Here is a 22,430-nt window from a genome sequence, read left to right on the forward strand (position 1 = left end):
AAACCTCTGAGGCATTTTAAAAAAAAAAAGATCCGAAGGACAGAAGGGGGTCATCTCTGAATGGAGCCCCCCAAGCATCCAGGCCCAGAAGCCCAGGCCAGATCCCAGCCTGGGGGAAACTCCATGGAGGACGCAGGCTCTCCCAGCCCGGGAGCAGGAAGTCATGGCTCGGCCCGGGCTGCCCTGTCTACGCAGCACTGGAGGTAGTGAGCCCCCCAAGCACCCCGACCCCTCCGCCGCCCCGCCGTGGGCCGGGGATCCCAGGCGGGTGGCTCGGGTCAGGGCAGAGCCATCGCCGTCCTCCTCCCGCACGCAGTCAGCCGGGCCCCGCGAACGGCTCGACGCAGACCAGGCCGCGACCCCGGCGCTCGCCCGCCCGCCCGCCGGCTCGCCCGACCCCCGCAGCCGCCGCTCCAGCCGTGGCCTCCCGTAGCCCAGAGCCGCGGGCGGCGGGGTCGGGGCGGAGGCCGGGGCGGGCGAGGAGGCCGGGCTCCGGCCGAGGCCCCAGGCGCGCTTCCGCCGGCCGCGCCGCGCACGCCGCGGTCCATGGGAGGCTTGGCCGGCGGGGGCGGGGGCCGCGCAGCCGGGGACTTTCAGGAACTGCAGGCGCGGGCGGCGGCGGGAGTCGCCGAGCCGCGGGGGCCCGAGCGCCGAGAGCAAAGGCGGAGACGACGGAGCCTCCGCGCAGAGCCGCGCCGTGCCGCGCCGCGCCGGGCCGCAGCCGCCAGACACAGCCGAAGCCGTCCTCCCTCCTCCCGCTAGGGCCGAAGCTCCGCGGCGCCGGAGACCAGCCGGCCCGCCGGGGCCCGGGAACCGCCCGCCATGGCCACCAAGGTGAGGGGGCGCGCGGCGCAGGCCGGCTCGGCCGTTCGGCTCCGCGGCGGCCGAGGGATGCCGAAGAGCCCCGGGAGGGTCGCTCGCGAGTCTCCGCGGCCCCGGGCCGCCGCCTCGGGCACCGGAGCGGAGGAGCGCCGGGGGGAGCGGGGTCCTCCCGGGAGGCGGCTTTGCAAAGTTTGCACCTGAGCTGGCCGAGGCGGCCGCCCCGGGACGGAAAGTTCCCGCAGCCCCGGAGCCGCGGCCCCCGCCCCGAGGCTGCCGCACGCCGCCTGCCTCTCTCCCTCCTCCGGACCGCGGCCCCGCGCGCGCGAGGGGGCCGAGCCCGGCGGGGAGGACGCTGCAGCCTCCCCGGGAGCCGCGCTCCGCGCCCACTGCCTTCAAGTCTCTCATTTTTTCCTTCTGTTTTGCCGTCTTTTCGGTTTGAATGGGACGTTTTTCGGAGTGAATAAAGTATCGAGAGGGGAAATGACTGTGCTTTTAGATGACGTGTTTGCTTGCCGAAGAAAAACAAAAACAAAAACAAAAGGCCAAGGCCCGAATTGCTTAGTGGAACTTTGGTTCCTGCTTGGTAAATGGCCAGGAGTCTTGGTTTGCTTATTTTATGTTACTGTTTGTGAAATTGGCAGTCCGGTTTTTTTTTTTTTTGCTATCTGAGTCTGCAAAAATGTGTTTCCTCGCTTCCCTTTTCTTGTATGGTTTCAGTAGTTACTTGGGGGATGAAATAGCCATCGGGAAAAGCCAGAACCTTGGAAATGAGGACTTGGGGAGAGAAGCACCATAGGTGAATCCCTTGATGGATCCGTGATGTGTGGGATTAACTTGTACGCAGAGTTTTGATTATGTCAAACATCAGCATGTCTTTCCATATTTATATTTGAAATATCTAAGCTACTTTCTGGGTTGATGAAAACTTCTTTTTTTTTTTCAAGGTGGGAGTTTATGGAAGGATTATATAGAAAAATGTTAAGGAGTTTGAAAGATCAGAAGTGCCTGATAACACTTAGTCTGTTGAAGTTGGGGGCCGAGATAAATTCAGTTCTCTGAATCTGTCTAGGTGGAGTGTTTATACAGAAAGGAAGCTTCTCCAGGGAACCTGCTACTGCTGCTGTTGGAATAATTGCCTTGTTAGTATATCTGGGCTGTGTTGTTGCTTGGTTTTATTAGACTTGAGCCGACTGGCCACCTTTTTAACATACTGATTTTGTGACCACGTTGTTGGAAATAAAACCTAATTCAAACCAAAGATTTCTAAGGAAATTTGATTTTGAGGTTTGTTGCCAAACATTTCAGAAATTGCAAATCCAATTACACAGTTACCTTGCAGCCTTGATAGTGGTCTGTGACATAAACCCTATTCTGTAGGGGTCAGTTTTTACCAGTCTGATGACTGCATGCCTATTTTAGCTTAGCAACTAATATGTACGTATACATGCTCAATGAAAAGCTTTTTTCACGATGAAGCTTGAACTTAACTCTTCCAGTGGGAAAAGCAGTCAGTCCTTCATCCCTGTACTGAAATCGAGTAGCCTGTGACCTCATTGAACACAAGTCTCACACCCTGTGGGAGCATTTTCTACGTTGTTATCTCCTTCTCCGAAGGCAAATTCCACTTCTCCTGGCCACGGCTGCCCCTCCCCACTTGGTAATCACAGTTCCTGGTGGTGCGCATTCCCATGTGGACTGGGTGACCTACCGACCACTGCTGCCTGAGGAAAGGGGCTGGCTGGGAAGCTGTGATTCGAAGGGAAGCCTCCTGCAGCTTTCTGGCTTTCCGATTCCCAGATGGTTCTTGTGGCAAACCAAAGCCTCATCTTCCAGTTGTTTCCAGAGTCAAGTGGTCATTGCTGCTTGTCCCAGCCCCAGGACACACCCCTTCCTTTTCCTACAGCCCAATAGTTCGCTTTTTTTCCTTTCCTTCCTTTAATGGTGTAGGTGGTCAGATGTACTTAGTAGTCATGATGATGGACTATTAATGACGTTTTAAGCTCAAGTGGTCCTCGGGCTTTTGCTGTAAGAGCTAGGTGTCAGGAAATAAATGCATCGTCTGGACATTTGAGGTAGTGCTGGGATTGCCATAGAATGGAAAGGGGGACTGGTATTCTCTTCAGATAGTTTTCATCTTCATTGTTTTTAATGTATTTCCTTGAATCTTCACTTACCTCTGAAGCTGCATGATTTTTTAAAATGATTTGATGTGTGCGGGTGTGTTGTCCACATGTGTATCTGTGTACCACATGCATTCCTGGTGCCTAAGGAGGTCAGAAGAGAGCATTGGATCCCCTGGAACTGGTGTTAACCAACAGTTGTGAGCTGCCGTGTGGGTGCTGGGAACCGAATCCTGGTCCTCTGGAAGAGCAGACAGTGCTTTTAACCCCTGGGCTGTCTCTCTAGTCATCCTGAATCTCATGACCTTTAAGAGCTCTTGGTAGAGTCATAATAGAAAAAAGAAATCTTTTAGAACTTTAATTGGGTAGTTCTTCATTGCTAAAGACAGATAATCAGTAAGTACATCTTAGAGGGATCATCCGGGTTTTGTTTCTCATCTTCCCTCAGTAGAATGCTGGACTCCACTTGAGTACTCCACTGAGAGAGAGTCCAATAGTGTCCTTTACAGCACAGTGACTGTGTAGGAGTTTCTGTCTGAGCTCTGTTAGATGTCTCCTCAGATCATGCTCTGACACAATCCTGCGTGAATTGGAGTAAACATGAGCTCACGTCAAAAATCAAGTCTTTATTATGTCAAAATGAACATAAAATAATTAGTGGGAATTGATTAGCTGTAAGCTCCATACCGGAATTAATCTTGGCTAATTGATTTGATCCTTTTTCGCTTACATGGTCACTTTATAGGAGTAATAACATTCTGGAGTGCCTGATGCCTCCCTTTCCCACTTCACTTTCCAGATCCCGTGCCTGACTTTATACATGTGTGTTGTACAGCTTTTGGTTGAATTCAGTGAGTGTGGAACATGAGAGATCTGGGGAGGAGGTGAGGCTCTTCCCTGGACTGCATCCCTGGGAACAGTTTAAGAGAGCAACCTTGCAGTCTCTTCTAAGCAGAATCTTTTTTATTTGAATAATAGAGATCCTACCTGAAGAGTCTTAAGAATTAAAGCCGAGGGGCTAAGATTGGCTTGGCCGGTAAAGTGCACATGCATGGGGACCTGGGTTCTAGAATCCCAAGTTAAAAAAAAAAAAAAAAAAAATTCAAGTGCTCGCACCTGTAGTTAGACCACTGGGAAGGCCTCCTTGGCCGGCCCGCCGGCCTGAGTCAATGAGCCAAAAACTAAGATGGAGAGCAAGGAAGGCAACCTGTGTGACCACATACACAGATGCATGCCCATGCGTGCACACACGACTTTTTAACGGGTTTGTTTTTGGGGGTGGGGATGTATTTTTGACAGGAGGTTTCACTACATAGCCCTCCCTGGTCTGGAGCTCGCTCTGGAGACCAAGTTAAATTCCCAGAGGTTGCAGGCCTCTGCGTCTTGAGTGCTGAGATGACCGCAGGTGCCACCGTCTCTGGCTGACTTGTGGAGTTTTAAAGAGCAGTGTAGGAGATGCTTCCTAACCTCTTCTGTGTGGCCGTATTTTATATGTCACAAGTGTCTGTGTGTGTGTGGTCAGGGAGAGAGTCTGTAACAATAGACACATTAACGATTTCGGGTAAAGGAGAAAGAGATAGAAAGTGGAACAGTTTTGCAAAGACTGTTTATAGTGTTTTGCCTTTATATCAATCATCTGAAAATGAAATAATAGCTTGGCTTGAAGTGCTTAAAACTTGGTAGCTTTTAGCAGGATGTAGAGGTGCCCACCGTAATCCTAGCTCTAGGGAAGGAGAGACAGGAGGACCTAAGTTCAAGGCCAGTCTGGGCTTTGTGGTGAGACCCTGTCAAGAAAGCCCTGATGTGGTGCATCTGCTGTTCCTTCCTTCCTGTGTGCCTTCTCTGTGCATGTGAGGACTTAGCCCAGAGCATCACTTCTCAGAAACTTCTCGGGTCATCTCCTGGTACAGGGTCCTGTCAACCTTCCCAGCTGCCAATTACGTGTGCTTCCATGCTGGTGGCTGCCTCCTTCAGGGTGCTCTGGGCCCCTGGAGTCAGTGATGGTCTAGTGACACAGTGATTCATACATTATAGCTTATTAAAGCTATAGTAGCAAACTCCTCTTTAAAAGTATACATGCATGATGCAAAAATTATACCCGCAATTTAGGTATTAGTAATGTTTTGAAATACAGTGGATCTACTCATGATTACATGAAAAAAATGATTGTTAGGGTGTTAAAAAGCTGGACCCAGCCTCACACTTTGAGACTTCCAAGAGTAGTCTTTAACTCGTGAGTTGTCAGCATTGTGCTTAGCTTCCAAAAGTTTAAGATTGCCCTGTTATCTTTTGGTTGATTATTTCTCATTTGAAAGCATTGATTAGGGAATCTCATTGATAACCTGTAGGCAGAGTTTTCCTGTCCTGCAGCTGCTTCCCAAATAACTGACTTGGAGACTTAATATAAATTATAAATGCTAGGCCAGTAGTTCAGGCTTGTTACTAGCTAACTCTTACATTTAAATTAACTCATTTCTATTAATCTATGTGCTGCTGCAAGGCCCATTGCTTTTACCTCTATCTCATTTTGTATGTCCGACTCATTCTTTGGCTCACTGGTGACTCTTCTGACTCCGCCCTTTCTCATCCCATCATTCTCAGTTTGGCTTTCCCACCCAACTTAATCCTGTTCAGCTGTTGGCTAGTCAGCTTCTTTATTAAACCAACCATAGCGATTTATATTCACACAGTGTACGGAAGGATTATTCCACAGCTATAACCAGTACTGTAGCTAGAAGTTTGTTGAGACTAAGCTCATACTTAGGAAGCAATTTGGTCAGTGTGTTTTCTGTGTGCAGAAAGGGTCTATCAATTCTCTATGTATGTAGTTAGTGAATGTCCATTAGATTGAATGTGTTAAATATGCTGTTTACATCTATCCTTACTGATTTATAGTCTTGTAGTTGGTGGAAATACTAGAATGGTGGGCTGTTGCAGAAGAGGAGATAGGAAGATTTTAAGAGCCGGAGGACCAGGGAGCCTGCTGTGATTCGGGGTCTTCTGGACCCTATAGGAAGCCTTACCCAGACATCTCAGTATGTTGATTGCCCAAACAGCCTGCATAATGACCACACCAGTCAGCATACCACTGCAGATGGGAATTCATCAGGCCCCACCCACAGGGAAGAGTTCCAGGCATTCAGTGGCTGCTGAGGGATGGAGAATCAAGGCTCTGTAGGGACAAGAGCCTTGACAGGTTCCCGAGGCTCACTCAAGTGGTCAGCTCTAAAGACATGTACATATGCAACAGAAATGTACTCAGGTGTGTGTGTGCGCACACAGGCTCCCGGGCTCCCATGAGTAACAATAATAATCATAGAAGAAGAGATCTAAATCAGTCAGAGTGGATGGGCTAGAGAGAGAGAAGGCAGGGAAGGATAGAAATGTTATAAATACAGCATGCTTAGGTATGAAGTGCTAAAAATTATGAAAGTGAACTTAAAAAATAAAACAAAAGAATAAATAAAATGGTGAACTTAAACAGTTTCTCAAAGCTTAATAGTATCTTTCAGGCAATTACACTTTTGCGTCTTTATGAAGTGATCCTCTATTGCTTAGTGATGCATTTTTTTTCCTTAACTACTTTTTCCACTGTTAATCTGACTTCATTAGCTTTTATTTTGCAAATATTGGTTGAATTTTATTTTTATTTATTTATTTATTTGGTTTTTTGAGACAGAGTTTCTCTATGAAGCCCTGGCTACAAGCTCTGGAACTAGCTCTATAGACCAGGCTGGCCTTGAACTCACGGAGATCCACCTGCCTCTGCTTCCTTAGTGCTGGAGTTAAAGGGGTGTGCCACCACCGCTCAGTGGGTTTTGTCTTTTGATCCAAGCTGTCTTGTACTAAGGTTTCCATCTGCCCCTGTTGATGTTTCCTGATACTCACCCATTCCTGGCTACTGTCTTCCAGCCTGATGGGGGTTATCAGTTCTCAGGGTTTGGGATGCCAACCCTGCCTTTCCCAGTCCGTAGCTTTTTGGAGGGTTTGTGTTATGTCTCTTCTCCCCAAGTGGAGAACGTTAGTCTATTGATGTTTCTAAGTTAAAGTCTGAAATTACTCGATAGCATACTTTCTGACTTTAAAAATGACCTAAGGATATATAAGTGCAGTAAATTTCCCAGTACAATCAGTTAATTACTTAGTATTAAATAAAGTACAAATGAGGTGTTTTCACTGTGGAGTAGAGTTAATGGGTATCTAGATGTACCATTGGTCCTGTGTTTGTATACTCTATTTTCTTATCTTTCAGTCCTTTGCGTGTACTCTGGAGTGCTGGGATTAAAGGCGTCCACACTACACCCAGCTTCACCCTTTCTCGGGGTAGTTTTTCTGCTTGGGGTAAATTGGGGTTCCCACTAATGCAGGTTTGTTGTTGATAACTTGGTCATTTATGAAATGCATTTTCCCAGTCCATCAAACATGGCGGGCGTTCTAGGCTGACAGTGCTGTGCTCAGTACAGTGACCCTGTCATTCCTCAGCTTCCAGGGTCGCTGAGCAGCCATTGGCTACCGATGTCCTGTAAATGCCCAGCTCTTCCCTCTGCCCATTGTCAAGACCCTGTCTTCACTGTTGTGACGGCCACTGCGGTGTCAGTGTGGGTTATGTGCTTAGCTGGGGACCCTGAGGATGACCGGCATGTGTTCCAGTGTTGGAAGTCCTGTTTGGTTCAGCTTCAATCCCTGTGGTCACTCGTGTCTTCAGTGTTTCGCCTGTTGAGTCTGAAAACAGACATCGAACTCGGTGTCTTTCTGCCCATCCTCCTCCGTGGTGCTGTGTTTTCCAGTATGGTTTGCTATTTTATTCTTTTCCTTGGAGTTTTAATCCGAGGAAATTCTGACCGTTACACTAAAGTTGTGTTTCTCGGGCAGAGTTTGTCTGTCCGGTTCCCTGGGTCACCCCATCCTTGCAGTCACGACCTCTTCCCGTGTTCATTCATGTCTTCCTGCTGTACGAGACAGCCCAGACATGGCCCCGATCTCAGGAGGAGTCCCTCCCTCCCCCCTTCCCCTGGGCCACACCTCTGGAAGTCACTTCCTTGTTGTCCCTGTCTCTCTCTCCTTACTGGGATCCTTCTGCAGCCTCAGCTCGTCACTCTCAGACGTTCGCCCCCTTGCTTCCCTGACTCCATTAGGCCTAAGTGCAGTTCAGCCATGGTTCCGTGGATACAGGGTGAAATTCTGCTTAGCGTGTGTATTTCTCCCGGGGTTTTTCTGCGTTTACTCCCTTTTGGCGGTTTCCAGAGCTTTTCCTTTGTGCTGACCCAGCAGTGTGTCTCACAGGCCATGTGATTGTATGCTTTTTGCCTGAAAATTTTATTACACTTCACTGTTCCAGTATGGTAGTGGCTCAAGCATTAGTGTGTCCTGCCTGCTGGAGTGAAGGCCAAGTCAGAGTATCCTGGGAGCACACTGGAAAGTGAAGAGAGCGGAATATGTGCACGAGCTGTGTAAATCTCATCTATGGGGATGTTGGTGTGAGCATCTGGGTGAAAAAAGAGTTACTGCCAAGCTTTCAAAATTGTCCACTGTGTGTGTTTCACAACTTGCCAGTTGGTATTTCTTTTTCTTTTTTTTCTCACGGTCATTCAAACCATGATGTTTTTACCCTTCTTGCTTATTTTAGACATTATAAATATAGTATTTAAGGACGTTAGGTCTCTTGACTCAGTCTTTCTAACTCATTTTTAATATCTGAACATTGAGTCCTAGAGTATTTATTACCTGCAGAGGCAGTACTCACAAGAGTCACAGACTTGCTTCTCTACCTCTAGGTGAGAGAGTAGCATTCGGGAGCGAGATGTGCTGGAGCCGAGGTCTCATTTAAAGTGAGTGCTCCTCAGTAGAGTGTCCTTCCTTCAGGACAGAAAGTGGATTTCAGAGAAGGCACGATGTCTAGTTTCCCTGGTTGGACTCTAAAGTTTTCTGCAGGACCTGTCATACTAGGCCACTTCTAGGAGCCAGTACGGAGCATGTGGCAGACAAATAGTCCAACGCCCTGGCTCGTTCCCAATTCCCTGTGGGCAAGGACATGGTGTTTAGGAATGGTTAAAGTTAGTTCTCCTTTTGATTTCCACAGTTTCCTGAGAGTGCTTGCTGTGTTTATTTGTTGAACTTGGTTTGTAGTACTTAGAACTTATTCTCTAGGGAAAGGATTCTCAGCCAGTGGGTTTTCAGATCTTTGAGTCATTATTTACAGGCCATATTGTCTTTCATTTTTGATACTGTTATTCATAAGTGTATAATGTTACAGTGATATACAGACTCACAAATACTTAGTTTCTTTTTCTGTTGCTTTGATGAGATGCCTTGACAAAAGCAATTCAAGATTTCTTTCAGCTCACAGTTCAAGGGTACAATCCATCATGACAGCAGAGTCAAAGCTGCAGAAACTGGAAGCAGTTGGTCACATTCCGTCTATAATTATGAAGCAGAGAGAGAAATGAATGCCTGTGCAGCTTTCTCTTTTCTATACAATCCTAGACCCCAGCCTAGGGAATGGTGCCTCCCACAGTGGGCAGGTCTTCCCACCTATCAAGATAACCCCTCGCAGGCACACCCAAAGGCATCCCATAGGTATGCCGGGAGACTTGTCTCCCAGCTGATTCTAGATCCTGCCACGTTGACAACACAAACCATCACAAATACTAACGACCCCATACTGCCTTTAGTGTTGTTTCTCAGTGAATTGTACTTTCACATGGTGCTGTTGTCTGAGGGGCATTGAATGCACGGAATGAACTTTGAGGTGGCTGCTGTCCTCTCTAGTAATTGTAGCCATGTCATAAAAACTCTTTTGGTTTGAGAGTTCCTTTGAATTTTGTATTTAGAGGGAAAAACAGAAAAAGATTGAATGTCTTCAGAATGCAGTAATCGTGTGTCCTAGGAGAGCAGTGGCAGGGTAGCACAGAGACGAGGAGCCTGGGTTCTGATCCCGGTGAGTCTAGTTAGTGCGCTGCAGGAAAGGACCACAGGGCCCCTCCCCTCCTCTGCACAGTACACAGAATGGAGCGGATTCAGATGCGAATCTGCACAAGCCAGATGGGCAAAGTAAAGAAATATATTGATAAAGAAAACTACTTTTCTATAAAAATGTACAACTGATTTTGTCTCCCTCTCACTGGGAAAGTTGACTATAATCTGTTCAGCGCCCAGGTTGATCATAACCTAGGGGTGAAGGTCTTTACATTCGGGGTGCCCACAGCTGGCCTTGAAAGTGGGACCACTACACTCCTTAAGTGAGACGCTCCGTCCACCTGCCCTCCTTTAGTGAGGACCAGGGAGCTATTTGCTGGTTCCATGCTGTGTGGGGTGCAGATCCCCGCATGGCTTGATTCTCTCTGTCCCCGTACAGGAAGGAGCTGTCCACCAGTTGTCAATATGTTTGGGTGCTGGAGGCCAGCTGTGAGTTTGCGGTGATCTGACTGTTCTCCACTGCCTTTGCCCGTAAGCCTCAGCAGCCTTTGCCAGCCTCCAGGAGTTTCAGGAGGAGGCAGAGAGAAGGCTTTGGGCTCGCTCACGCTCTCTCTCTCTTTTGCAGGACCCTCACAGGTGTTTTCTGTCTAGGTTTAGGGGCTTTAGACTCCCAGACTAGAAAGACTGCTTTGTCACATCTTTAGGATAGTGGCGCTGATGGTTCGGGTTGAAGAGAAGGGCTGGGGGAGGGGGGGGGAAGAGGAGGGAGGGGGGAGGAGGGGGGCAAGAGGAGGGAGGGGGGAGGAGGGGGCGGGGGAGGAGGAGGAGAAGTAGTAGCTGCTACCCACCTTAAAGATCGAAAGCAACATTACTAAAGTATTTTCTTTACCAAGTGATCTCAAGAACTAAGTGAAGTTTCCCTTGTGGGCTTACCAATGTATCTGACTTTATAGTGAGAAATGATTGTTAGGATTGGGTTGTGGTGTTTCATAGTATTATAAACATAGAATATAACATAGGATCCACACACCCAACTAAGAACCACAAGTTGTCAAGTCTAGTGTGGTCCTAACGTTAATTTGGGCTGTAGAGTCAAGGAGATCAGAAGTTCAAGGTCACCTTCTACTGTAGTGAGTTCCTGGCCAGGCTGGTCTCTTAATACCATTCTTTGTACGAAGAGCAGAACCATACACCGAGTTCACAGAGAAGCACGTGGTGGTCGGTCATTATGCTATTTTCCTCTTTCAGGGGTTTCATCAAGCACTTACTGGGCCAAAGAATGTTGAAATGTAAGGAATATAGCATCTAAGAAAACAATTTTTCAAACTGCTGTCCACAGGGGGCTGGAAAGTTGGCTCATCAGTTAAGAGTGCTGGCTATTCTTCCAGAGGATCTGGGTTCAATCCCAGCACCCACATCACAGCTCACTCCTGTCTGTAACTCCAATTCCAGGGATCTGAACCACCCCACACAGACACTCATGGAGGCAAAAAAACCAATGCACATAAAATACAATAAAGTCCCTGCCCCCAGGACTTTCTTCCTTGGAAGAGATGGCCGGTTAACAAGGTGAATGCGGAGAGAGGGGCTGAAAGGGAATGCACGTGGTAAGAGGCCGGTATGTAATACACAGTGTGAGATATGGTGGGCAGTGAAGTCCACAGGAAGGTGACAGAGACCTGAACAAAGGAGTGGTCCTGTCCTTCAGAGCTCTGAGGAAAGGTATTATCCTCGGTTGCACATGTCTGGCCAGTGCCTGCTGAGGCATAGAATTAATTGTCCATGGGCCAAGTCAGTAGGGAGCTATGTAGGCCGTGCCTGGGGCCTTGCATTGATTTGGCAACGTGAAACTCTTGGAGGGTGTTCACCACGCCCGGGTGGCGGGTTCCTTTGCTGCTGCTGCTGCTGCTTGAGTTTGTCTCTGTTGGTCCTGCTGTGTGCACTTTGATACCGGATTGAAATCTTTAATTCCTTCTTAAAACTTAATTGATTATATCCAGTACAATCATTGCTGTATTTAAGTGGATCAGGGAGCTTCAGAAGAGCGAGCTGGAGGATCATCCTTTTATACCTTGAGTATCTCAATCGGTTGAAAGGTTGTTGAAAGAAAAAAGAATCTATCTAGTAGGTAAACCTGAAAGCCAGATAGAAGCTGTCATTTCCTGTACATGCGGATACACATAGCCCATTGGACCATTCACCCCTTTGGCCCATAGCCAGGTTGGCCTGTCATCCTGACCTCACTGGTGTCCACCCAGATGGGAAGTCAAACGATTTCCACACGGCAGGGTCAGTTAGGGCTGGCTGCATTCCTCTTCTGATGCGTTCTCCAGCTATTGCTGTAGCTGGTTTCTGGTGTGACTCCTGAAGTCTCCAGCCGGGAACAGAGCAGGGTCAGAAGCAGCTGGAGTACCAAGAACTGGGTTGGAATGTTCCCCTGGGCTTAGAAGAAATGACATCACCCTGGTTTAGGAGTTTGCGAGTCAATGAATCTTTGTTCTTCCGTGGGTCATTCAGTGATTTGTTTGTTTGTTTGAAGTATATTAATGGAGTTTCATAACACTTCCATGCCTGTGAGTTGTTTATATATTATCCAAACATTTTGGCATACTTCAGTATTTTTTTATTGTAGCTATATGTAAACATTTCAAACAGACCAAAGTAGAAAGGTACGGTGAACCTTCATGGACCACCTACCAGCTGCAGTGATCAGCTCCTGAACAATTTCTTTTTTTTTTTTTCAGTCCTGTATCTTGCATTTTTCTCTTCCCTCATTATTTTTTAAGAAATTTCAGACATTATTTCATGGAAAATATTTTCATATATATGTATATATGTATATATTTTCATATATATATATATATATATATATACACATACATTCATACATATATATGAAAGTAAAGACTTTCCAAAAATACACAATCAAACCCCTGTTATCATATTTACACATTAATAATAAGCCTTAGTAGCAAATATTTGTTCTTAATAAGAGCCTTGTGCAGGGGCCCACAGAGCCTTCCTAGTGAGAACTTACTTAGGGTCTGAGAATCTGGGCTTGCTTTACCCGGCAGGGCTGTATAATGGGGTGATTTGACCACGGGCGTGTTTACCAGGTGTTTGGAAGGGTCTACACTTGGCTGTACGGTGTGCTTTGATCTTGCAAGGAGGAGGTTTTTTGCCTCTCCCCTTGGCATGTTATAAAAAGCCCTTTTCAGTAAAGAACGAGGCTATTGGGTATTGATCCAGGCCCTTCTGTAGCTATCCTGTGTTTCTGTCTTTCTTCTCGTCGGCTCGGTCTCTCTTTCTACCTGACATTTTCTTACCCCTCTCTCCTCTCATAAGAACCCTTCTAAAGGTGGGAGCCACAGCCTTGTAAACACAGCCTAGATTGTTCTCTGTGTTTATGTTGCTTTATGATCATTAAGACCAAATTGTTTTTAAGTTAAAGTGAACAGTTCATACAACTGACAGTCACTAAGTATCATCTAAAGATGGCACTGTTCACCTGGAGGCTTTAAGATGCCTGCGTGGGTTGCGCATACTAACTTGTTCACTTTGGTGCACTTAAAATCCTCACGGGACAAGGCTGCTCTTGGTTCACAGCTCAGGTGGGGACAGCAGTAGGAGGATGCTGAGGGAAGCAGAGGAGCGAGACTGATCCCAGCTGAGGGGGGATGGGCCTGGCATCCCCTCTGGCAGCTGTTTACAGAATGATGGAACAAGCCTGCAGGTGGAAACAGACAGACACTGCGCATCTCATTTGAAGTCAGTGCGTGCACGTGGTCTGCTCGCCAGGGCCTGGGTGGCCGGCCTCTGCCGGGGAGCCCTTTGAGCCATTCCTAAGATTACTATCATTGCTGTTTGTAGAGTCCGCACTCAGAGCACTGCCTACAGCTTCTGTCTCTAGTGTGCTGTAAAGAGCTCGAAGGCCATCTCGAATCATTGTGAGCACAGAATCCTCGAGTTTCAGAAGTTATTACCATCTGTCTGAACTGTTGTCTCGGTTATACTTAGCTTTTTAGCAATTTATTTTGAAGGTTCCTAAAAATGCTCTACTTAGATTTTTTTAAGTTGCTTTTTTGCACTCATTTCATCATCTTTTGCAATAATTCAAATGCATAGCTCCAGTCGTAAGTACAAGTGTATAAACTGGCTTAGAAACTATCCCTGCTGGCTCTTTGTAAGCACGTGATCCATGGGTGAGATCAGAATTATTCCCATGTTCTACATGCTAAGATCAGCATTCTCGTGTATCCTACAATGTGTTGAGAGCACCTTGGCATCTGAGAAACTGCTAATGTGAATTACAGGTTCCATGACAGTCTTTTTTTTTTTTTTTTTTTGGTTTTTCGAGACAGGGTTTCTCTGCGTAGCTTTGCGCCTTTCCTGGAGCTCACTTGGTAGCCCAGGCTGGCCTCGAACTCACAGAGATCCGCCTGGCTCTGCCTCCCGAGTGCTGGGATTAAAGGCGTGCGCCACCACCGCCCGGCTCCATGACAGTCTTCTATGAGAGAGTCTTTTTTTTTAGCCTAGGCTGACCTCAAGAATTCAGCCTCCTGTCTCAGTCTCCAATATTCTGGGATTATGAGCTTGTGCCACCGACCAGCAATGAGTCCTGTTTTGAGATTTGTGGCCAGTTACCCCAGATTGCTTAGGTTAGGGTTTATGGTTCTTAAGAATCTAAGATTTGGCTTGGAAAGAACTGATCAGGGCAGGTACTGAATTGAGTATTGTTTTGTTACTTAGTTCTGTAACTTGATCACCTTCTTTGAGCCTGTCAATGTCCTAAAGCCATAGCAAACACTTAACAAAATAATTAAAAATAAGTGTTTTCAATCAAAAGATGCCTTAGAAAACTGTGTTTGAAATATCTGTGACGTAATTTCTTAAAGTAATGTGATGGTATCATTTTTCAATAATATTTTGTAAGTAGGAAAACAGTTCATACATCTTTAAACGTAGTCTTACAGGCATAAGTAGTTATAGGTAACTGGATAGTTACGCTGTCTTTCTTTCATTCCACCCTACTCATAGGGAGGTTAATTTTTGAGAAAATCTATTCTGCTGGTGGTGACGAGATAACCTGGGTGTGTCGATTCACCCTCTGTTTATTGTTTATAATGCAGGTGAAGTAATTAGGTTCTCTGGTGAGGATAGGAAAAGAGCAAAGCAAAGCAAACGTCATTTCTGCCCTTGTTTGTAAGAAGGCAAACTCAGACAAATCAAACCGTTTCTACAGCGCCACGTTAGACCCCGAGCAGGGGCTCAGATCAGACCTCCAAGATGGAATCTACACAGCGCTTACTGCTTCCCAGCAGGCCTTGGTCTCTGCTCAGGGAGGGCTGGCTCCTTCAGTGCAGAGTAAATGTTCCAGAGTAACGTCTCTTCCTGTGTGTGTGCATGGGCTCGAGGAGCAGACGTGGATCTAGTGGAGAGTGACTGTCACGTGAGACAGTCCGGGAGTGCAGTCCCAGGTCGCTGCTGCCCAGCAGTCGTCATCTGGGCTGAGGACCCCATTGTAATTTCCTTGATAGAGAGGCTAAGCGGGTAGTGTTGAGGATCACCACAGAGTAAAGAATACAGAATCATCTCACCTCCTCCTTCTAACTGCTCCCTGGACTAATTATGTCCTCGATCTCTCCCTCAAGGTGGATCTGAGGTCGCCTCTGTTCTTTACTAGAAAGAGGGGTGGAAACTAACAAAATGGGGAGGGGCCGTGAAGAAAGAAGGAACATGGCTGCTGTAGCCCTCAGCCGTGTTTACTCTAGTGGTGGTGTTCTGGGTGAGAAGAGTGAACTGGGAGGGCAATGGGGTGCGGTGGGTAGGGCTGAACCGTGGAGGCTCTTCTCCTCCAGAGAAGTGGATTGAACATGGTCTTGGGTGCAGATCCAGAAGCTTCTGAGGTGTGACATGGTGGCTGCTTTATGGAGAGAGCCTCTTGCGTCAGCGCACAAAAGTTGATCAGATGGAGGAAAGATTTTGTCCCATGCGATCTTCACGGAGCCAGGGTGATGGACATTAAAGGTGTGGGGTGAGGCTGTTTGCGTTTCCCGGTTCCTGAAGTTTTCTGTGTGCCCTTGGATGAGCTGTTGATTATTCTGTGAGGGGGGGTGGCCTTGCCATCACAGGGTGCTTCTGGGGTGCCGAGCGCCTCCTGCCAGCTGCCCGCTTAAGTCCCTCACTGCTCCTCACGTCACCTCACCGCCCCTCACGTCACTCACCGCCCCTCAGGTCACCTCACCGCCCCCCTCAGGTCACCTCACCGCCCCTCACGTCACTCACCGGCCCTCACATCACCTCACCGTGGCTCCTTGCGTGTCTCTGGTTTTCTTCTTCTGTGGGACTCACTTTGCAGGGAGGATGGAGGGCAGGACAGGAAGATCTGGGGACATCTGACAGGGTGCCCGTCGAGCTGCGCAGGTGTGCTGCTTAGATGCGCCCTGCTCGGGGTTGTCTGGCTCTCTGTCTTTGCCTGTAAGGAGCGCTCACTCATAACCTTTTCCTCTCTAGTGTTTGCTTGCTTGAAGGACCAGGTGTGATTTAGTTTCCCATTTTTATATTAAAAAAACTAAGCTCTTCAAATTATGTTTTGTTCTTCTAGCTTAATTCTCTCTTTAAAATTTTGCTATTTATTTTATTATTTATGGGGTATGCCCCCATGCCACAGTGCGTGTGTAGAGGTCAGAGGACAGCCTTTGGGAGTTGGTTGTCCCCTTTTGCTATGTGGGTCCCGGGAATTGAACTCGGGTCATCAGACTCGGTGACACGTGCCAGCGCCCACTGAGTGGTCTGGCCAGCGCTGCCTGAACTCCCGGGCAGCCTTCCTTACACTATCCCTTCCATACTGTGTGACGCAATAAAAACCAACTGTAGTCCCGTGGTGAGGCTCAGATTGGCCACACGACTTGAGAAGAGCCTCCAGAAGAGAAATTGCCCCAAAGAGGAAGTCCCGATGGAAGTAAATCCCCGTGAGGAGACCTGTGCTGCCGCAGTCATCGTTAGGACAGATCCGAAGTCTTCACGTCAGGAGCTGACGTGTGTGCAGTCACACAGGTGACCGCAAGCACAGGCGTCCTTACGGAGTCTGTGCAGCTCTCAGTGGGGCTGCTGCCGGTGCTGTCGTAGAAGATATTTAACTTTAATTCCCGAAGTAGACTGAAAGGGACACACAGGCCATCTGTTCTAGCCCAGCCTTTTCCTGTTGGGAACAGGCCTGGGGCTAGAGAGCGGTCCAGCAGGTAAAGGCGCTTGCTGCCGCCCGAGTTCAATGCCCGGTCCTGGGAGGTGGGAGGAGAGCATGCTCCCTCCTCGGACCTTCACGCATGTGCAGTGTCACGCTCCAGCCCCACTCTCCATAAATCACGGGAAGAACTTACACGGAGGGAGCCTGAGCCGGCTGCAGCTCAGCAGCAGGGCACTCGCCCAGCACGTGTGAGACCCTGGCTGTGCTCCAGCAGGCTGAGCCTGCAGCCAGGAGTGGTCCGACACACCTGCGATGCCGAGGTGGGGTGAGGAGGAAGAAAAAGACAACTAAAAAGCCAAGGCCTAGAAAGGAGTGTTCGGTGTCCTTTGCCTTGTTTGTAAGTCGTGGGTATGACGGCAGCCGGAGTTACGGAGAGAAGATGCGTAATAATTACGGTGGCTTGCAGCCTGTACCTGAAACCCAGGAGAGCGCAACAGTAACAAAAGGGGGATTATAAAAATGGCCAGGCCGTCCAGAATTATAAGTCTCTGGAGAACTTGAACATTTTAAACTCTATATTCTGATAGGATGCTACATTGTAGACATTCTTATAGAGTTCTCTAACTGTAAACAATTAACTTCAGCTATTTTCATTATTGAACTTCCACGACAAAGGTGATTCTGCCGAGACTCGTCCCTTCTGCGGCTGGCCGGGCAGGAGGGTTGAAGCACCGCACCGCATCTCACTCCTGGGATCTGCTTTTAGTAGTGCTCAAGTCCTACAGCCCGCCCCCGCCGCCGCTGCCGCCTTCCAGTGCGTTCCATCCTAGGTCTTTGAGTGCCACATCATTTGCACAGAAAGCAGTGAGACCCTGCTGTAAATAAGATGATAACCTCTTTGAGCGTGCCTTCGTGTGTGGCTGCTGGTCTGTTTGCACGAGGACCCTGTGCGGCTCTTGACTGTGCAGGGGTGACCCCCTGCCTCACAGCTTCTCCTCTTTGCTCTCAGTAGCTAGCTCCTTCCTCCTGTAGATTTCAGCCTCGATACCTCCTCAGTGACCCTATTTTCTTAGCCCTCCTGAGTGAGGCTGGTCACACCATTTGTCTTTAAATAATTTCCCCACAGCTTGGAATTACCTGGTGCATTGAAACAAAGGCTTCTCTGGCAAGAAAGATGAAGCATTTATCTAAATTGTTCTATTATTAATAAAACTCAGGAGTTGGCCAGGCAGCGGTGGCTCACGCCTTTAATTCCAGCACTGCAGAGGCAGAGGCAGAGGCAGGAGGATCTCTGTGAGTTGGAGGCCAGCCTGGTCTACAGAGTGAGTTCCAGGACACCCAAACTCTGTCTCAAAAAAAAAAAAAAAAAAAAAAAAAGGACGAAGACAAAGACGAAGAAGATTATTAAAGAATGAAAAGGAAATATGTTTGTGGGGGAGGGTTGGAGAGATAAAGCAAGGCTTGAGGACCTGAGTTCGGAACCCTAGGACTGCTGTAAAGAGCCAAGTGTGGTTGCACCCATCTGTGTGTGAACTTATCACCGGGGTGAGGACACAGGCAAGCAGGTTCCTGGAACCAACAGCCCAGCCAGTCTAGGCAAACAGTGGAGCCAGGCTCAGTAGGAAACCTTGACTCAAAAGATAAGGTGGAGAGCAATCCTGGAAGACACTTAGTGTGGACCTCTGACCTCCACAGGTACCAGCATGTACTCATATACATACAGCACATACACTCAAACACACACCTATGTGTACATGCTTGTGCACACATATACACAAATGTATGGGATAAGCATTGGGTTTTCTTTTTTAGATTTATTTACTTATTTAATGTACTTTGGGGTTTTGCCTGTATATATGTCTGTATGAGGGTGTCAGATCCCCTGGAATTGGAGTTACAGACAGTTGTGAAACTGCCATGTGGGTACTCAGAATTGAACCCAGGTCCTCTGGAAGAGCAGCCAGTGCTCTTAACCTCTGAGCCATCTCTCCAGCCCCAGAAATGTATTATTTTTTATTTTATGTGCATAGATGTTCCCCCTGCATCTCTGTACCATACTTGTGACTGGTTTCTGTGAAGGACATGTGGGTGCTGGGAATTGAAGCATTGGCTTTTTAAAAAGTAAAACAGTGTATTAATTCAAGAGTTTTATGATTTCTTGTTGAAATAATGGCTTTTGGTTCTTTTATGAGAGGAAGTAGGTGTTTCCTAAATGAAGGTTTTTATTTTAAGAAAACTACTGTCTGTTCTTTGAAAGCTGAACTAGATTAGATTAATTTGAAGCAGAAGTCAATGTATTAGTTTGAACCATCCAGGCATCTAGTGTAGGTAGTAGACACTGTGCTCTGTGGCAGATGGATTAATTATTTACCCACTTTTTTGTGCCTGCTGTACCAAGTGTGCCCCTGATCAAGGTGGAGTGAGACCCGGTGAGACACACAGACACTAAGTAAGCTCACCTAGTGATAGGGCAGTAGTGCTTGAAGCCCTCCATCCGTCCATCCGTAGGAAGGACCCTTGACACTTTGGAGGTCAGAGAATGCTCCCATGTATGTGTGACATCGTGCTTGAACTTGGAAGGTCAGTAGGGGTCAGTCGGGTGTAAGGGGAGATGTGTAGTGATCCAGAGGCAGAAAGCATGCTGTGGTTATGGAACTGAAGATCATTCAGTGAGTCTGGAATTTATATTTGAGGGTAAGAATGAGTGCTAAGTATCTGGCCATAGAGATGTGCGGAGTAGGGTGATCATACACCCCCCATCTCTCTCTCTCTCTCTCTCTCTCTCTCTGTCTCTCTCTCTCTCTCTCTCTCCCTCTCACACACACACACACACACACACACACACACACACACACACACACACGTTGGGAAACTTTGAAGAGCAAAGGAGGGTGTTCCTAGTTATGCTAATAGGCATGAACTGGCCTGTATAGACTAGAATATGTTTAACATATTTGTAAGGTTGTTTGGTAGTGTTCAGACCTAGCTTAGTGGATGGGTAGATGTTGACAGCCACTGTGTCCTGGGAATTTGAGGAAGTGTGAAGGGTCTGCTCCAGAGAGCCACACCCAGTTTGACCTTCTGGCTGCAGAATGAAGTCCGTGAGAAGAGGCAGGGGTGAGGCAGCCGGAGGAACCCTTTGGGACAGTTGGCGTGGATGATGCCTTTACTGTGGAACTGAGACATGGGATGGAGAGAAGTGAGCAGATCTCAGATCTGTTTAGAAATAGATGTGAAGAGACTGAGAGAAGAAGTAAAAAGGTGATCATAATAACCTCGAGGTTTTTCTGTAAGGCGTGTTGGTGAGACTCCATCTAGAGTGGGCACGTTCGGGACAGTGGACTTTATGGTGGAGTACTGAGGGTGTCTTCTTTGACCAGTCCCAGGCTGTTGACCACTCAAGAGCCAGTACTCAGAAGTCAGGGGTTGGTGGGGAGGACATTCATTCTGTTGGAGGGTGGGTACTGAGAAGATGGAGGAGCTGTTATCCTCAAAGCTCCATGGGGGGCCGGGGCTTACGCTGCTTTTATATAGAAAGAAATCTGTGGGACAGTGGATGGGAAGGCCATGTGCTGAAGAGTGTGTGTCTTCTGTTTTGTTTTGTTTTTTTCATCAGGCCAGAAGGATTTGACCAACCATGTTCTCCTTGGAGCTAGTTCCTATATTCTTTAAATAGGCAAACTATTTTCCTGCACATTAAACACCATTGTAGTGTATATTGACGCTTTGTGTGAGCTGAGGCACAGAACTGGAGTAAGGAGAGGCATTGCATGTTCTGGTACAATCTGAAGGTCATCAGCTGGGCTGGGCTCAGTAAATCTAATGAAAGGTCAGTTAGCAGTTAATTTGTTAATAATACTTTAGGTGCAGTTTCTCTAGAGAGAGACATTGCTGGGCAGAGGGAGGGGCTCAGCCTTGCAGGGGGGAAGGGAGGGGCTCAGCCTTGCAGGGGGGAAGGGAGAGGTTCAGCCTTGCAGGGGGAAGGGAGAGGCTCAGCCTTGCAGGGGGAAGGGAGAGGTTCAGCCTTGCAGGGGGAGAGGGAGAGGCTCAGCCTTGCAGGGGGGAAGGGAGAGGTTCAGCCTTGCAGGGGGGAAGGGAGAGGCTCAGCCTTGCAGGGGGAAGGGAGGGGCTCAGCCTTGCAGGGGGAGAGGGAGAGGTTCAGCCTTGCAGGGGGGAAGGGAGAGGTTCAGCCTTGCAGGGGGGAAGGGAGAGGCTCAGCCTTGCAGGGGGAAGGGAGAGGCTCAGCCTTGCAGGGGGAAGGGAGAGGCTCAGCCTTGCAGGGGGAAGGGGGAGAGGCTCAGCCTTGCAGGGGGGAAGGGAGAGGTTCAGCCTTGCAGGGGGAGAGGGAGAGGTTCAGCCTTGCAGGGGGGAAGGGAGAGGTTCAGCCTTGCAGGGGGAGAGGGAGAGGCTCAGCCTTGCAGGGGGGAAGGGAGAGGTTCAGCCTTGCAGGGGGAGAGGGAGAGGCTCAGCCTTGCAGGGGGGAAGGGAGAGGTTCAGCCTTGCAGGGGGAGAGGGAGAGGTTCAGCCTTGCAGGGGGAGAGGGAGAGGTTCAGCCTTGCAGGGGGAGAGGGAGAGGCTCAGCCTTGCAGGGGGAGAGGGAGAGGTTCAGCCTTGCAGGGGGGAAGGGAGAGGTTCAGCCTTGCAGGGGGGAAGGGAGAGGTTCAGCCTTGCAGGGGGAAGGGAGAGGCTCAGCCTTGCAGGGGGAGAGGGAGAGGTTCAGCCTTGCAGGGGGGAAGGGAGAGGCTCAGCCTTGCAGGGGGAGAGGGAGAGGTTCAGCCTTGCAGGGGAGAGGGAGAGGTTCTAACCTTGCAGGGGGCAGGGGGAGAGGTTCAGCCTTGTAGGGGGAAGGGAGAGGCTCAGCCTTGCAGGGGAGAGGGAGAGGTTCTAACCTTGCAGGGGGCAGGGGGAGAGGTTCAGCCTTGTAGGGGGAAGGGAGAGGTTCAGCCTTGCAGGGGGAGAGGTTCAGCCTTGCAGGGGGAGAGGGTCAGCCTTGCAGGGGGAAGGGAGGGGGCCAAAGTAGCTTTCGGAGGGGCAGTGCTGAGGCCAGGGTTCCTGCAGGTCCTAGAAACCTGACTAAGGCAGCAGGAGAAAGAAGAACAGACAGACACTAGAGAAACCAGACTCACAGACGTGGAAAAGCTGGGGTCAAGTGGCCTGTGCATGCTCCGAGGGAGGCACAGCTATAACTCAACAGTGCACATCTGGTTATCATCGCACATCTGGTTATCATCTACAGCACAGGAGGAAGAGTTAGCTAGTCTTGATTCGGGGTCTCCAGCTGAGGGAGGAGTTGTCGCAGGTTAGTTTTGCACACGCTGTCCACATTTGAACTCAGACCCGAGGAAGGCTTTGCAGTCCCTCCGAGCCTCACCCTGGGGTAGGTGGCG

General features: G+C 48.7%; 1 protein-coding gene across 1 annotated transcript in view; it reads left to right on the forward strand.

Moving 5' to 3' along the window:
* Positions 1-577: 577 nt before the first annotated feature.
* Positions 578-22,430, forward strand: part of Snx9 (sorting nexin 9) — an 84,489-nt gene continuing 62,636 nt past the window's right edge. The window contains exon 1 of the mRNA XM_076552853.1: positions 578-834. Within this exon, the coding sequence (XP_076408968.1) occupies positions 823-834 (12 nt within the window). The 5' untranslated portion in view covers positions 578-822. The remainder of the gene's footprint in view (positions 835-22,430) is intronic.

Source organism: Peromyscus maniculatus, chromosome 16, assembly GCF_049852395.1.
Source record: "Peromyscus maniculatus bairdii isolate BWxNUB_F1_BW_parent chromosome 16, HU_Pman_BW_mat_3.1, whole genome shotgun sequence".
In the NCBI taxonomy this organism is placed as follows: Eukaryota; Metazoa; Chordata; class Mammalia; order Rodentia; family Cricetidae; genus Peromyscus; species Peromyscus maniculatus.